Here is a 16803-nt window from a genome sequence, read left to right on the forward strand (position 1 = left end):
CCACACAGCAAGGGTTAGCACAAGAAAAAAAGGCAAATTCTTGTAAGACTCTGGTCCCAGAGCTGCTAGGGACAATTTCTTGAGAAGATACACATTTCTGCCTTAGGACTTTTTGACATGCACCCAGAGTCCTGGGTCCCTATATGAGTAATTGCATCAGAAACCTCAGATGCACAGCCCTGCACCACTGTACTGTGCTGTACAGGACCAGATCCTTCCTACAGCAAACTGGAATCAAGAGCAAGAAGGAAAGGAGAGAATCAGCAACTCCAAAAGAATCTTCTGGCTCTAGCCCAGGTAACTCCAGGGCTCAGGAAACAAGTTTCTAATAATCAAGGCTGGTTAAACATACTCTCTATGCAACACTGCTGTTATTAAACACAAGACAGTATTTATTACTGCAAAAGACTTTCTGCAGCATCAGAAATTCAGCTCACTTTATTCTCTGTTCCTCATATGCTTTAAGACTGTTGTTTGAGGAAGAAAAAAAAGAAAGGAGATTGGGAGAGTGCGAGAAAGAGCACACGTGTATGCAAGGTAAATGAACCATGCAATAAAGATTGTTGAAATTGGCTCAGGCATCTCTTGATAAGATCAGAGGAGTTGAGAAAGAGCTGCAGCTCATGGATGAGAAATCCAACCACTGACAAAATGCATCCGCTAAGGGAAAAAAGCTGAATAGACATTTAAACACACAGAACGCTTGTTAAAAATGAGACTTGGGTCCAGAGTATTTGTCTTAAGATCCAGATTCCAGGAGGTATCAATGGTGCCTTCTCCATATTCACACAAACCAGCACAGAAAGCACACGGATATTGTGCTGGAAGGAAGGAAATTTGTCTTACAGAGCCATAGTTCCCATACCAATTAATCCCATAAATATTAGCCATGACATGAAATGCAACTTTGAGGATCCTCAGACATTTTCAAGGTGTTATTGGCAATTTCACTATGAGCCTGCAATAACTAAGCTACTCATTCAGGTGCCTGTAGAGCAGCTGGGCAATAAACACCTGCACCAGCTTCAAAATAGATACACTCAAATTCATCAGTTACGTGCTGACAAACCTGTTTAAAAGGTTTGGTTCATCTTTTGGTTCACCTCGATGAATACTGCTGTGCCCACTAAAACCAGAGACTCTGCCTGGACATGCCAAGGATGACACAGTGGAGCTGTTGAACAGTTTGCTCCTCTGATCACAGAGAAAACACCGAATGCTGAGCATCTACATTGATCTGCTCATTGCCAGTTTGCTAGGACTGCCCTGAGGGGTAAAATCAGAAGATAATTACTAGGCTGTCAGCTGGTGGGACAGGATAGCTTTCCTCAGGATGGCCACCCAGCATCAGTTCTATGCCCTGCTCTTGTTATGCTCTTGTGCAGCATAGAGTAAAGCTTGCAATAGCAACAAGCTCAGTGCAGCAACATTTCGTGCCTCTTGCAGAGCACAGCAGCACACACAGCTCTAGAAAGACCTTTGCATTTGCTGCCAAGAGCTCCAAGGTGCCCCGTAGTAGGGCTTTCCCTACACACGGCACCCCTGCCCCCAGCAGCTCTCCTCACAATGATGGCAACTAGCACAAGATACTAGCAAGAGAACAGTCAGTCCACTAAAAACAAAGGATACATTTCCCACATTTTGACATTTTGAAGAAAACCCTGTACTGTCAGCCCAGGCAGTAAAGAAATTCTCCAAAGACGACTTCTGTACTCAACTCCAGCAACAAAGTGCACAAAATGACTTGGAAACTGAGGATACTGCATTCTCTCTTACCTGCTATCATGCCAGCCAGAAGACATGAGTCCCTTCCAAATAATGGAACGGCTTCATACAGCCACAGTTCTCTACAAACTAGGAAAGCTGCCTGTACACATCTACTGTAGTGCCCAAAGTTTGGCATAAAGATGAAAACAAAGTTCACTGGGAGGCTGCTCTAACTTTAAATAGGTCACGGTGCATTGGAATCTGTGCTCTCAGCAACACATGCTGTTAGCTCAACAACAGCAGCTACTCCTTCAATACGAGCCCATCATCACAGCCTTAACTCCTGAGAAATCATCTTCCCTGCTTCCTACCAAGGGCATGGACTGCCCCCGAGTCCAGTTACACTCAATCCCACCCCTGGTACCATTTCATCTGCTCTGGAAAAGTTCAGTGCTTCCTTTTGTCAGTACTTGTCTTTCAGCAGACAATTCTGCCAAGAATCTTAGAGCAGTTGCAAAGCTCTCCGCAGTTGCACATAGAAACCCTCTTAAGAAACAGCCAGGAGGTTTTGCCTAATATAAGAGCGTAAACAAACTTGTTACATGCTAATCACTGGGTAGGCCACACACCCTTCTCCTCCCCCCACGCCGTGAATCTCCTGAAAGGACAGGAAATAAAACCATGGTCACATACCTTTGCTTCCTCGTTGATGTCCCAAGTGAAGGAGATGGCATTGTATGCGATCTCTTCAATGTTACTGATGGTGTTGAAGCTCTCCTTGTAGTCAGCTATTAGAACAAAAATGAAGGGTGAGGGAGAAGAAGAGGTGATACCGCCGGGAGTTCTTAACACATACACAGCAGCAAAAAGCTGCACCTCCTCAGCAACACCTTGGGGGCAAAGGAAGGTGAATTGTATTTAAGAATGGATCACTAGAAGTCAGGAAATGACTCTCAGACCAAAAACCAACCAAACAAAAAAAAATAACCAACATAAAACCAAAACCCTACGCAGGTTGGAAAACGGGGCACTCACAGAAAATCCTAACTAGAAACTCCAGTGAGAAAGGCAGACATCATTGATATTGCACGTCCTGAGTCATAAGCTGCTACATAGGGGAAACTCTGGACAGCAATGGTAAAAGCTCTCAATAAAACTCATCCAATAACAAACAAAGATTTGCATGTATGTCTGCTATAAGTGCCAAGTGATTAATCCCTGCTTTTATTCACAGAAGGAAGACTCAGAACAACCCAGCTTTCTGCCAGAGAAGTTTGGAAGGTGGCCAACCACAGCCTTATCTAGAGGCAAGAGGAAATTTGCAGCATTTTCCTTTTTTGTCCATGAACCAAAGGCCAGTTGTGAGCAAATCTCACTAGAGTTGAGGTACTTCTCTACAAGGATCTTTACCCTTTGAAGAAATACAACATCTAGGACAGCCACAGAGTCTGTAAGATGTAATCTAGCTACAGCTACCAAGATCCATGCCAAAAGCAACTGTAATCTGGAGAGAGTCATCAGATCACCCAACACAGGTCTTCAAACTCAACTCATTCATGAACCAAAAAGAACCTTCCAGAAACCCAGTCTCTGTAAGGAATCCTAAAAACCACATTAACTCAATTAGAAGCACCCTCCAGTCCTTCAGAAAAGTTACAGAATTGAAGGCATAATGCAAGTAACAAAGCTTTAGCAGAAAATCCATGCCAACGAATTAAGTTTGGAGTTTGACATCAGCAAGAAGTGTTCCTTTACCTATGTCAATGCATCTTTGTTTGGCTGTGTGTTGTCTTGAGTGCCAGTATTTCCAGTGCCGGAGCTGATCTTCTCTTGTTTTGTCTTCAGCAAACACTACCATAATGACACTCTAAAAGGAGAGGGCAGAAGATTAAAGAAAATAAAACACAAACACACAAGAGAGAAAAGGCCACAGAGTACATTTGTTTTGGAAGTTCTCCTTGGTATCAAGTTTTCCGCATTAGGCTTTCCAAAGTAATGCAGTGCAGTACACCTGACACGCAACAGGAAGGCAGACAGCAGCGTTTTCTGGGTCATAAACAGATGAGCAGAACTGCCCTCCTAACTGGAGTTCATGAATCTCATTCCAGGTGTTGCATCACTTTTACACAAGTGCTGACAACGCTTCTTAGCAGACTAAGCCAAGATAGGTTGGCCTGGAAGTAGGTGGACAGCAAAGGAACGAACATTGACGTAACAGAGCTGGTAAGCTGCCCTTAGTGCTGATACTCTGGTTTAGATTACAGCGCTTTGGGAGAGTTTAAGGCTACCAACACACACACCCCTCTTTCCCAAGAAACCACAAGAACTGCCACTCACACGGACTTTACTGATGGGGTGATGGATTCCTTCACTGCTGCTGACTTCTTTGAGTGTGATTGGATAAAACTGACCCTTATTTAGGTAAGTCATCGTGCTGTCCCCAGGCTTCTGTCGGAGGGACTTGGAGGCTTCCAGAGTATATTCAAAGTTATTCCTGCAAAGCAAAGATGGCAGTGATTGGTAAGGCACTTTCCTGGAAAGCTGATTAAATGTTCTACGTTTAATTTGGAGAAATTCCAAAGTCATTAGTTGACTCACTAAGCCATCAACAGGCAAGGAGGCTGGAAAACAGGATGAGCCCCTTCTTAAACTATGTCCTTCATGAATGAAGATTTAAAGAGAAATTCTTTGCAAGCTAAATCCCAAGTCACAGCAGGAGGCAAGTCTGGAAACTCCTTATTCCATCTCAGAGCAGTAAGCTGCTCTCATGGAAAAGGAAACTACTAGCAATTGATTCACAAGCTAACAAGCTCTTCAGTGGCCACAGTCTCCTCTTCTCTCTTGATCAACTGCAACTAACCTAACAACTATGTTATTCTCCTTCACCAAAGTACACAAAAGTTTCATGCTTCCTACTTCTGCTGCAGGTTTCCAGCAGGGAGAGAGGAAAGCAAGAAGGCAAGGAAGTGCATGGAAGCCAGCTGAGATCATTGCCAAACTGACAAGACAGCGCTGCACCTCCTTATAGAATAGGAAGTCCTTACAAGGACAGCAACTGAAACAGGGTGCTGTTTCCAATCCCACAGGTATTTTTAATTAAAGATGTAGGCACAATTTTGAACTATGAAACAAGCAAGTACTGTGTGTGCTTCTGAATTCTACAGTCCCCAGTGCCTGACAGAGATTCGGTGCAGAAGGGAGTGAGCTTGGCCAAACCAATGCTAAGAAAACAACAAGGAAAGCAATAAGGAAAGGACTGAGAGGGAGGCTTGAAGCATTACCCAGAAATACTGTCAAAAACATAATCTTCTGAGTTCATGTTGGCCATCCGTAGATTCAATTCAGCAGGAAAGAAAACCTGGGGTAGACAAAAAACAAAACAACTAACACAGCAGCAACAACAAAATTCACGATTATACAGATAGGTGTTATCACAGACAGAACTGATCACCAGGTAACAATTGATGCCTGGTCTGTGAAAACAGGATGCTGGAGCAGGATTTCAATCAAAAACTTTTGGGTGCCAGATAAGCACAACGTCTCACACATCTTCTTAGTCAGATTATGGCAACGTTTTAAAGCTTCTCCAAATCTCAAAGAAAGAGCACAGCTATGTCCTCAGTGCATGTCTTTAAAATAAATAAAATCAAAACAAATCAAGACAAATCTCTTGTCGGTTGGTAAGACAAAACAAAACACGTGGATTTTCATCCAACTTTACCTCACAGTCAAGGCCCTTACTGCTGTTTTCCATACACTACACCTAGAAACTAGCAGTGATGGAGCTTATAAGCAGTCCCTTCAGCTTGGTATCTGCACAGGCCCTGCCGAGCATTGAACTCTTTCTTGCAAAACCGAGCCCAGTACTGTGGATCAAGATAACTATTTCCACACTCTGCAAGCCAACAGCTCTGTCATCCACAGGATTAGTCATTTGCTTTTGATAATGATTTCATGTTGTATGGGTTTTACATACGAGGTAATACCTATGCACCCCTCCGAGAAGATTTCCTATTTCTAAATCACTAGGCACATTCCTGCCCTACATAACAAAAATGATAAAGACAGAACTGGATTCTACAGATAGATCAAAACACACACAGAGCTCCTCTCGGTACCTCTTGCACGCCTTCCTTGAAGGTCTCTGAAAAGGTAGAGTCCGGCGTTCGCCTCTGGGAGTTCTGTGGCTGGGTGTTGGAATTGAACTGGTCAGGAGTGAGGTTCCTGTCGAACACCACCACCCGCTCGGGGGGCTCGGGGTGGTAGACGCTCGGAGGGATGCCCACTGCAAAGCCGTGGGGCTGCGTCTCCGTTTTGATGGAATGCGTGGGCATCGTCGCAATCGAGACAGTGACCGTGGTGTCAGGGGTTGTGAGGTGGCCTCTCTTGTCCATGCCCATCTGGGGCGTATGAGGAAGGACAATATTGAAAGGTACATTTTTCAGAACTTGGACTCTGTTTTCTCCAGTGGAAATCAGTGACTGCTCTGTCACGTTTGGGATGCTGTTCCTTTAAAAAACAAGGAGGAAAAAGCACATTAATTTTACAGCTCGTTTTCTCATTCCACAATAACCAGAAATACTTTCCAGTCTTTTGGACAAGGACAGCTGATACAAACTCTGGTGTTTGCAAAGAACGGCTCCACCCTAACCTGAAAAATGGAGAAAAAAAGAAAAAAAGAAAAAGAAATCCTCACCCACTGCTAACAACTCCACCCTGGAGATGAATTACCCTGGAGCAAAGAGTGAGGGAGGATTCACTGCCCAGATTCTCACTGTCTGGAAAACAGCAGTCCAAACCCAAGCACTGAGGCTTCTCTCACCTCACATCAGCACGTGCAGCCTCACACCAGGCTGCATGAAACTGCTCTCTGGGGGATGAAGGGGGATTGAGAGTAAAGTAGCAGTTCCTTTGCCATAGGATTGTCTGCCACTGAAGAAGAGTTCAAAGGGAAATTACAGCCCTCTTTCACATACAGCCCCTCAAGAAAATCCACATCAAAACTCCCCGGAATGGTTTACGTAGCTTCACACTCTCATTGCTGCCAGGATGCCATTTACATCTGTGGTGAGCTGACCTCACAGCTAGCAGCCACTAAGAGTCAGCCCTCCCTTCCTTTCTCCCTCCCAACAATGTGGTCCTGCCCTCTCCAAAGCACCAATCAGACACTCCCCCATCCTCTTGGTGAGCCAGTTTGGCTTGTTCAACTGACAGCAAGCTAATCACTTTTTTCTCCTGCTAGGTTATGGGTCAGTAGAAGACTACATCTCATGCTAGGGGAGCAGCGGGAACACATGGCTGGGAACTAGACTGCTCTTCTCAACAAAAAGTCATTCTATCAGCTCAGCCAGATCACAAAGCCTCACCACAGGTCCTGAAGACGTTCTTATCTTCTAATCGGTCCAAAGGAAAGGATGGTGGGAGAGGAAGCTTGAATGAACTTCACGTGCACAGTATTTACCTAACCAGTATCATCTGCTTCAAGTAGAGAGGCACAAGACAGAGAAAGCGGGAAGATGAAGAAAGAAAGCAGTTTCAGAGGATACAAGAGAAGTCCACAACCAGCACAAAACCAAACTAAATCCCAAGCACTCCGAAATCCCTCCCTATCAGTCCATGCATAAGGGAGCAACACTGCTGTTGCCCGACACCAACACTCCCAGTGCAGAGCTGAGGAAACCACATGCAAAAACAAAAGGGTCATCAGTCACCTCTGTGAGCCTTGGGAAGGGAACCTGTGTTACCAGATGGTGCCCAAATTTCAGGAAAGCAGCTTTTGCCAAGCAGATCATGAGACAAGTAGACAGAAAGCAGACGGATGGCAATGAAAAGCAGTTAGGGTCTCAGCTCTCCACAACTTGGTGCGCTCCCTTCCCATTCCTAGTGCAGACAAGGTAACGTTCCTTCAGAAGCTTTGGTGGAAAGGGGGATAAGCAGACACACAGTACTAAAAACTGATACCTTTTGCTATGATCTTGGTCAGGATGTTCTACCTCTGGTTTAGCTGTTGAAGATCTCCTCTCCCTTGGAACCTGGGAAATACAGCACGAGCTATAATTGCATTCTTCCTTCCATATATATATTTAAAAAAAAAAAAAAAAAAAAAAGAGCACCTTCAAACACAGCCATTAAAGCTCTTCCCCTTGTTTGGTCAAATTAAGAAAGCATCACTCTTTGATACCAGTCATTACTACATTACAGCCTGACTGATGGAAACACAGCTGCTTTGGAACACCAGGCCCATCCCATGTGCTGCTCAGCAGATGCTGCTGTCAGCAACCCAGCCAGCATTAGATTGTGCTAAAACCAAAGGAAAAGTGGCACTCAGGAGCTGGACACCAGCACAGAGCTGAAGTGGACCAGAAGGTAAATCCTTAAGTTCCCAAAACCACCTAAGGCTTCGCTTCTTCCTTGAGGACCTGGAATGTGGGGGGCTCAAATGGTGCTCCCAGTAGCAGCAAACTCATTTCTTGGCTCAGCAGCACCTTCCAATGGGGCAGGCATCCCCAGCCCTGCCCCAAAGAGATTGCCCCCACAGCCTCTGCTCAGAGAAACTATGGGGACATTTCGGAGCAGAAAGCAGAGCCTTGGACACATGCTCATTTTGTGGTGGTTTTCAGTGCAACTCACCCCACAGCCATTGGTGACAGGCTGACCCTGAGCACAGCCGAACAGCCACAGGGCAGAACAGGCTGGCTCGCCCCCTCTGCTGCATGGTTAAACCCACATAAGTCCCTCCACAAACATACACATGGCGGTCAGGGCCTTTGCAACCCTCAGTGTACCACCTGAATGATTAAAACAAACATCTTCCTGTGCAAGGGGGAGCAAACCCAACTTTTTCCCTTCCTGAAGCCTGTATTACAAGCGCGTTTGGTCGCTGCTTGTGTTTGCTAGCTCAGGTGCAATGTGAAGAATCACCACTTTACTGCTAATTAACTCTAATGCTGGTGACATAACTGCATGAAAAGCATACTTCTCTTAATAGCCCCGACTAAAGCCTAAACCCCAGCTGTTCCACATAACATGAAATCTCTACCAACACCAGAATTGGTTATGCCACAGTCAACTGCAGAATTTTGAGAACCTCTGAATGAAGAGTACTGATGATAACTATTTATTGTAAAAACAAAGCTCTTCCAAATTGCCTTTGGACAAAAGTCTAGACCTGCAGAATCCAGGTTTTGACCAAGCATTTATTTCCTGTGAGGCACCAACAGAACTATCACAGCAGCCCATTAGTCAAATGGAAGTCAATTTAAGCCCAGTTGTTTGCTTTTTTTGTGCATTTAGATCTTTTTTGTGAATGTTTGCTTTCCAGTGGTTTGTTAGTTTTTATTTTAAATATAAGACATTCAAAGGTGATCTCATCAGCTGCTTTTAATATTGCAAAGAAGAGGAGGCGTATTCGGAATGCCTAGACGCTGTCCCTCCAGCATTACTTCATAACAATAAATCTTTCAACCTCCAGCCATTCTGCCTCACACAAGTCTGCCAAATACCTGTTTTTCCACTGATTTTTCTACACACCTACTGGTATCCAAACATGAAGAAACCCAAAACTAGACAACTAGACACGAATGTGGAGCAAATCCCTACTGCTTTGCTAAGCGTGAAGCAATGCTGACACTCTCTTTGTAACATACAGATTTTGATATCAAAGTAGACTTTGTGGATTAAAGTTGTTCTGGTATTTGGGGGGGAACTCGGGGGGGGGGGGGGGGGGGATTATTGTGAGTTTTTTCCCCCCTCCTCAAGAGCATAAAAAGCACAAGCACAAAGCAGAAGCACAAAAACTTTCTCACAAAACTGGCTGGATAACATTCACACCAATGAGTTTGTGGCATTTTGTCGTGCGCGTAGAGCACTAATCTCCATATTAAACATTACAAGAATATTTTGATATTTAAGGCATATGCAATTCTCTTTTCTAAGCAAGAACACAATACAGAATCACAGAATGGCCAGGATCGGAAGGGACCTCAAGGATCATGAATCTCCAATCCCTCTGCCACATGCAGGGCCACCAACGTCCACATTTAATACTAGACCATACAAATAAAGCAACCTCTCCCATGATTTGAGGAACATACCAAGGCTGGCAGGCACGCTCACGACTCTTCAGAGGCACTAACCACAACATCAGGCAGCAGAACCAAGGCAGCCTTCTGGCGTCCTTGCCTGCTCAGCAAAGAGCAGACAGGCATCTCCACGCGCTGAGCCAGGCCGCTGTGCACAAGCAGGTCACCCTCTGCATGCAACTGCCTGCTGCTCTCCACTCACTTGAACTCTGGGGTGAATAAAACCACCCCATCTTACATGTCTAATATGTAGGGAAGAAATGAAGCATGTTCCAGGCCAATCAGGTTATCCGTGAGAATATAGTAGGGTAAATGCCTCTGAGAAGACCCTGAATGCTACAGAAGATGACCATGGTTGTCTGAGGACTAATAGATTATGGCAGCAGAAGCTCACCAAAAGTTAGAGGGACACAGGCAATAAGCTCTTTGGAATGACAACCCCACACACAACAGAAATCTGTTATCTGTAGCTTCAATTGATGCCACAGCAGAACATAACAGCCCCAGCAAAAGCCAGCTGTCAGTCCCACCAGAACAGGCATCACAAAGCAAAAAGAAATGCGTATTTGTACTCAAGACAGACAGCTCTGAAGTCTCATTCTCCACTATTACGAACGATACATTGTCTCCTCCAGAACCCAGAGTCAACCAAAAGGCAAAGCCCTACTACTGAGGCTTTTGACCCCCCCACTGCAAGATCTAGACAAACTTACTTTGTTAAAGAGAAATCAATTTTCAGGAAAAACTTAATTTTTTTTTTAAATTAAATTTGTAAAACATACAGATTCAATTCCCCATTCATGGCTTCTACAAAAATCCTTTGCACAGGCAGTGTCAGAGCCCACCCCTGCCAACCCACCTTGTAGTAATCATACAGCAGTCCGAGGGCGGCTGCGCTGTCCTCATCGCCATTGATGCTCATCATAGCTTTGGTGGCTGCTGTAAGGGGGTTTTCAAGAAAGGATTTCCAGGCCTCATCTTCACTGGTGTAAGGACGTCTCTGGGAGTAGAGAGAGTCATTCTGAAGAACCAACACGGGTCTTTTACTTGAATCATGAAAAAGAAAAAGAAAAAACCCACACCTGTTAGAACACATGAAAAACATTCTTCAAGTTCTTCAGTGTTACCTGCCCCAGTTTCACAGGGTTCAGGTTCTGATTCAGTGCACGGCAAGGATTAGTCAACACAAAAAGCCCAGAAACCTAATTCTGATCTCACTCACGCTCTGCATACATCGGGATTACTTGGACCAAACTCAGCTGGGTTACACCAGCCTGCACACAATCACAGCACTGCCTCAGAGCACCACTGACCCGCCAACACTCTGAATCCAACCCACAAGCCATACGTGCTCACTGACCTGCCACCTACCAAACCTCCAGCACACCTACATAACGCTAGCGAGCCATGACCTGCTCTAGCTCCCATGTGGGACTAGGAAGTGCAAATTAACCTAACATCTTTCTCCCAGAGCTTTGCGAAGGCAGCAGCCAGCAGCTGCCAGCGAGCTACAGACTGCATGGGGAAACCAAGTCAGTGCAGCACTCACTGCTTCTGGCAAGTGAAGATCTACTGCCTGCTTATCACTGAAGCATCTGTGACCCTAGTTTTAAACAGCATCAACTGGGGGGAAAAAAAAAAAAAAAACAAAAACAAACCAACACACTACAGACCTGCTGATGTAGCACATTGAGAACCTGGACCTACTCTGTTTTGTGATTGCTGCCAAGAAGTGAAAATGGGACCTATGCAGAGCATGCTGCCCCACCAGCTCAGGCCACAGCACATGCTCTGGTTTTGTTGGTGGGACAAGTGCTCCAGCTTTAAGGTCAGCCCAAGAAAAAGGTCAGAGCTGGCTTTTAATCAAGCTCAGTTTTCTTCCTAGTGCAAGCACAACATCCATTTCCTAGATTGGGTCGAACAGGGGACATTTTTTCATCTTCTAAAATAATTAAAAACTTGAATGTTTAATGGATTGGTAATAGTTACTGTTTAAAAAAAGCAAACAAAAAAGAAAAGGCCACCACCACCAAAGCCACCCCACCCTCACCACCACCGTACCCCTTCCCCAGAACAGGATTCTTTTTATCTGCTCTTTACTGGGATGCATTCAGAGACCAAAATATAATACAAATACAAAAAGTTGTGAAACACAAAGTTGTGAAATACTCTAATCACTATAATCAGCTTAACAGGATCCTGCATTTATCACCACCTTCCACCAAAAAGATTGCCAAGCACTTTGTAAATGATGCGTCCCATTGGTTACACAAGTGGTCTCACCAGCCTCAATGGGACACCCGGCTGGGCTTCAGCAGCTGGAGCGAGGGGAAGTTGCCAGGGTTTATATGAGCACTTTGTACCTATAAAGCAGCATCAGAGCAGGGGAAAAAGCAAACAGAGAAGCCAATCTCTCCCAACACTTCTCGAGGTGTTTGTGCGGCTTTACCCTGACACCCTCCCACTGAAACACAGATTCTGCCAGTACCTGGGACATCCACATTCTACCACAGACTGGACAACAGAAGACAAGGTGAGCTTTCTTTAGGAATACAGCACAAGTTCCTGTTCTTACACTTCACAATGAAAGAAAACTCAAACACCTGTAGCAAATGGGGAAGTCCTCAAGCAAAGTCGCTTGCAAAGAAAAGCTGACAGCAGCAGCGCGCACACAGGGCCACGTCTGAGGGCCACGGCATCACTGGGAATCAGAGGGAACCCAAGGCTCAGCGCTGCCACAGCCACGAGCTCCAGATCCCAGAACGACGCGTTTCCGTGCCAATTGCCACACACTCGTTGCCCTGAAGGCAACCGACCCCTTCAAAGAGGGGGAAAGAACAGAGCTTGGCAGTGCCACAACAGAACCACAGTTCTTTTAGGTAAACGCGAACGTATCAACGAGAATAAAGCAGCTCGTCCTTCTCACGGCGCTGGTTTGGACACGGCAGCACGCGCAGCTGCTCCCGAGCCGCAGGTGTCCCCGGCACGGCACGGTAAGTCGCTCAGGGCTGCCCGGACGTCGTTCCGTCCTCATCTGCGGAGCGGCACCGCAAATAGAAGAGGTGCCACGGCGCCCAGGCGAAGGGCTGTAGAGCCGGCGTTCCACAGAGAGGCGCCGAGCTCCGCAGAGAGCCCAACGCCTTCTCAAGGAGTCACAGAATCCTCGGAGTCGGAACGGACCGCTAAGGGCCATCTCGTCCAACCGGGCCACCGCGGCCAGACCGGCTCGCCCAGGGCCCGATGCAGCCCGACACAGAAACCAGAGCCCCGTTCCAGACGCCGGTGACTTCGGGGCCACCGCGTTAGCGCCGGTCACAGCGACGGACGCGCGGCTCCCTGCCGGTCGAGCTATCGCCGATAAGCTCCGAGCACACACGGATGTGGCCAACAGCAGGAACGCCGCTCTCTGCCCGACGCGACAGCAGCCCCGGCCCCCCGAGGCGCGGCCGTTACCTGCCGAAATCCACCTTGCCGGAGGGGTGCGCCTCGTAGAAATCCATGGGGCCGCTCCAGCGCCCTCCGCCGCGCGCGGAGCCCAGGCGGGGCGAGCCGTCAGGGGCTCAGGCGGCGGCTCCCGCCCCGCCGCACCGCACCGAGCAGTGCCGGCCCGGGGCCGCCGCCCGCCTTTAAGGCGCGGTAGGGGGCGGGAGGCGGACGGCGGCGGCGCTGCCCCACGCCCGGCGGCGGTGTCGAGTTTCAAAGCGGCCCTGCCCCGCCGCTCGCCGCCGATGATAAGGGCGGAGGGAGAGGGGCGGGATGGCCGCAGGGGTCGCGCCACCGCCCCCCTCCCGCCGCGTCGCGCCGCCCCCCCGAGGCGACGGAGGGACGGCCCCTAGAACCCCCCGCGCAACAGCTCTTCCCCGGCTCCGCCACCCCCCGACCCCCGTAGGCGGCGCCGGTCGGACCGGACGCGGCTCCAGCCCTCCCCGCCCCGCGCAGCTCACTTGTCGTAGTCTTGTGTCATGTCTGGCGGAGGCAGCGGGCGTCGGAACTGGCCCGGCGGGTCGGGAGGACGCGGGGGCGAACGGAGAGAGCAGCGCGCAGCCCGCCGCACCGACGGGTTCTGGCGGCTTTTCTCGCCCGCTCAGGTGGCTCCCGCAGCCGCAGGTGGACGGCCGCCGAGGGACGCCTCCCATTGGCTGCCGGCGGCGAAGGGGCGGGGCCGCCGCGCCCCATTGGGCGGTCGGGCAGGAGAGGGCGGGGCCCGCGGCCGCGCGGGGTCGCGGCGCTGAAGCGGCTGTCGGAGCGGAGAGGGACGGGGCTGCGGGTAACGCTTCGCCCCGCGCGGGCGGGAGCTCCGGGTCCGGCCGGGTCAGCTGCTGCGCCGAGGCAAAAAACGGCCGCCCGCTGTTCGCTGCACCTGCTATGGGGCACGGAGCGTGGAGGGGCGACGCCACGCGCAGCAATCGGAAGAATGTGGGTCTCTCCCTGGGAAATACGGGTGGGAGGCTGCCGTTCAGGTAATGAGTTGAATCGAACCCCGAGCAGCAGCAGTGCCGTCTGTCACATGCCCGGATGCTGCAGACAAAAGCGGGCACAGTAACGGAGCTCTCCTGGGTCAGCAGCTCTTCCCGCTCGGTACAGGGCACACAAAGCAACAGCAGGGCTTTCAGGCCAGCCCAGGCACACGCAGAAAAGAGGGAACAAACTTTCACCCAGGGGCTAATTGTGGACCTTGGGTAACATCGTTGGACCAGATTACAGCTGGCGTCCAAGAAGCAGAACGCTTTGCTTGGATCTGCACACGTCGCCATCGGCAGGCAAAAGGCAGATCGGTGGAGGGCCGTGCTCTGAACTGAAATGAACTCAGCTTGGTGGCTCTCTGTGGCAGAACTGTTGGAAAGCACTGCCACCTTCCTCTGGTGCCATTTGTTCCTTACACTCTCCACTTCTGTTCTTGGAGCTCTGGGATGTGTACACACCATCATCTGGCACGCGTGCACACTTTTCATGAACAACCAAATACAGCACGCAGCTCCCAGCGGGCCAGGTTCTGCACGTGTTGAAGCTCAGTCACCTCTTTACATCACACCCGAATTGCTGAAATCTCAGTAGCATACCACACTTGGCACTTGTGCTTTGCTAAAATACACCGAGGTTCTATTCCAGATAAGTCAAAGCTGTTGCCTCTGTGAAAGGACTGCTCTTCCTAACTGCCTGATTCACTGATGAAAACTTCAGCTGTCGATGCAGCAATCACTTCCACATTCAGGAGACAATGATACAAACATGGATTGTGACACCACTGACTAATCTGCCGGTCACAATCTAGACTGTAACACCACAGGTAGGTGTATTTCTGTGATGTCATTCACCTGATTGCATCATCAGTGGATAAAATCAGGCAAGCACCACAAAGGGATTTAGGAGAGCTTGGGCACAAAGCCATGCCGGCGTGATGCAGCAGCACACTGGCAGGACTTTCCTTGCCGTGTGCTGGTTGGTGTTCACTTCAACTTCTTCCCTTATTCAGGCCTTTCAATGTCACTCAACGTCACTGCTCTCCTCCACTCTTATCCCTTTCCTTTACAACTCTTCCTCAGTCCTGCCTTTGTTGTTCTCCTTCCCTCCTTCACACTTCCACTTCCTTTTAAGTGAATCCCACTCAGAGCACATAAAGAACCCATCAGGAGCCACGTACTGTTTGCCACCCCCTGGTCAAGCACCATCTCAGCGCGCTGATTTCTTTTCCGATTCTGTCTTTGACATCATCATCTAGAGAAACTAGGAATTATTCTGCATGAGGATTAGCTACTGTTCTGACTTACCCAACAAGGTTTTAAAATTTCACACAAGATAATTACCATCTACGTGCACCAGCCGTTCACACCTGTGTAACAAACAAGTTGCATCAAATTTGTAACAGTATTTTTGAAACAAGTGGTCAAAACAAGATCTTTTTCTATTTAATTTGAACCGCTAAGATGTTAGGGCCAAGCTGCAGAACTGGCTGTAATAAGTATTGAATTTTCTGTACTTCATTACACAGTACATCTGCATTAGGCCAGGTGGTTTCCGACCATAGAGACAGAAAAGTAAGCCTCAAGTGATCACACTGACTCCTGCAGCATTAACCTGAAGGCACCAAAGGGCTGAAAAAAGGAGAAAAGCCCAGGCAGAAGTTCAGGAGCTCAATAGGAAGTGAGGTAAAAGCAGACACAATGGGAAGAAAGAAGCAGACAAGTGACAGTGGCAAGGGATGCTGGAATGCCTTCTAGGGAAAAAGTGGAGAAAAACTGTAAAGAAATTAATGAAGACCAATTGTGTGCAATAAAAAAGAAAGTGAATCAGACTGCGTTTCAGTTACATCTTGCAAGCACTCTTTAAAAATCAGATTTCCCCTTTTCATTCTGTATTTAGCCCTAAAGATAACGTAGAAACTGTTCAGAGACCGCAGACTGTTCAGGAGATGTTACTCCTGTTACTCCTGTTACTCCTTTGACAATGACAAAAATCAATCAATTTTACCACAGCCTACATATAAAAAGAAGTGAACCCAAAGTCTAGAACTTTGTATCAACAACACCTTTACCATGATAACCAGCCTCACTGAACATTTTTCATCTCTAACAGCATTTCCTTTGGATTAGGCTTCCTTGTACGTGGGGTGACAGTGCTGTAGCTACAGAACAGCGCGTGCAGTTCTTTCCCTGCATGCTGTTCTCTGCCTAATCTGCTTTGCTCCACAGCACAGAAAGCACTCAGCTGCACAGGCAGGAGTTACAAACACCACAGAGATCACAGAGATGAGCCACCCTTCAGTAAACAAAGTGTTTTGTTGCAGTCTTGTATTGAAATGGCACACCTCACTGAGCTGATGAGATGCAGAGTCCTGCTGAGAACCTCAGCAACCAGCCTCTCTGCAGCCCCTACCCACAGCCCTCAGGAGCCCTGTTGGGGGCAGGCAGTGCTCAAGCACACGGCCCATGCAGATGTCCTCCAGGAAAAGGCAGCACAAAAGCATTCCCTGTTCCAGTTTTTTGGTCACAACATAGACACAGAGGCTGATGTTCTC

The 16803-nt window shown here is 48.1% G+C and overlaps 1 protein-coding gene across 5 annotated transcripts in view; it reads right to left on the reverse strand.

Annotated features, from left to right (window-relative positions):
• Window positions 1-13859, reverse strand: part of GRHL1 (grainyhead like transcription factor 1) — a 290338-nt gene extending 276479 nt beyond the window's left edge. For 3 of the 5 annotated variants that reach the window (XR_007375442.1, XM_048937594.1, XM_048937592.1), the window contains exons 1-8: window positions 13242-13366; window positions 10648-10834; window positions 7669-7739; window positions 5826-6216; window positions 4989-5065; window positions 4045-4201; window positions 3463-3574; window positions 2401-2495 (exon numbers count right to left, since the gene is read on the reverse strand). Coding sequence is in view for 4 of the 5 variants with exons in the window: in XM_048937594.1 (XP_048793551.1) it covers window positions 2401-2495; window positions 3463-3574; window positions 4045-4201; window positions 4989-5065; window positions 5826-6216; window positions 7669-7739; window positions 10648-10834; window positions 13242-13288 (1137 nt within the window). In the remaining variant the exon portion in view is untranslated. Of the gene's footprint in view, window positions 1-2400; window positions 2496-3462; window positions 3575-4044; window positions 4202-4988; window positions 5066-5825; window positions 6217-7668; window positions 7740-10647; window positions 10835-13241; window positions 13367-13732 lie in introns of those variants that run through there. The other 2 variants (XM_048937595.1, XM_048937593.1) reach the window with 1 other exon arrangement.
• Window positions 13860-16803: the final 2944 nt, after the last annotated feature.

The sequence above is a fragment of the Lagopus muta genome, chromosome 2 (genome assembly GCF_023343835.1).
Source record: "Lagopus muta isolate bLagMut1 chromosome 2, bLagMut1 primary, whole genome shotgun sequence".
Classification (NCBI taxonomy): Eukaryota; Metazoa; Chordata; class Aves; order Galliformes; family Phasianidae; genus Lagopus; species Lagopus muta.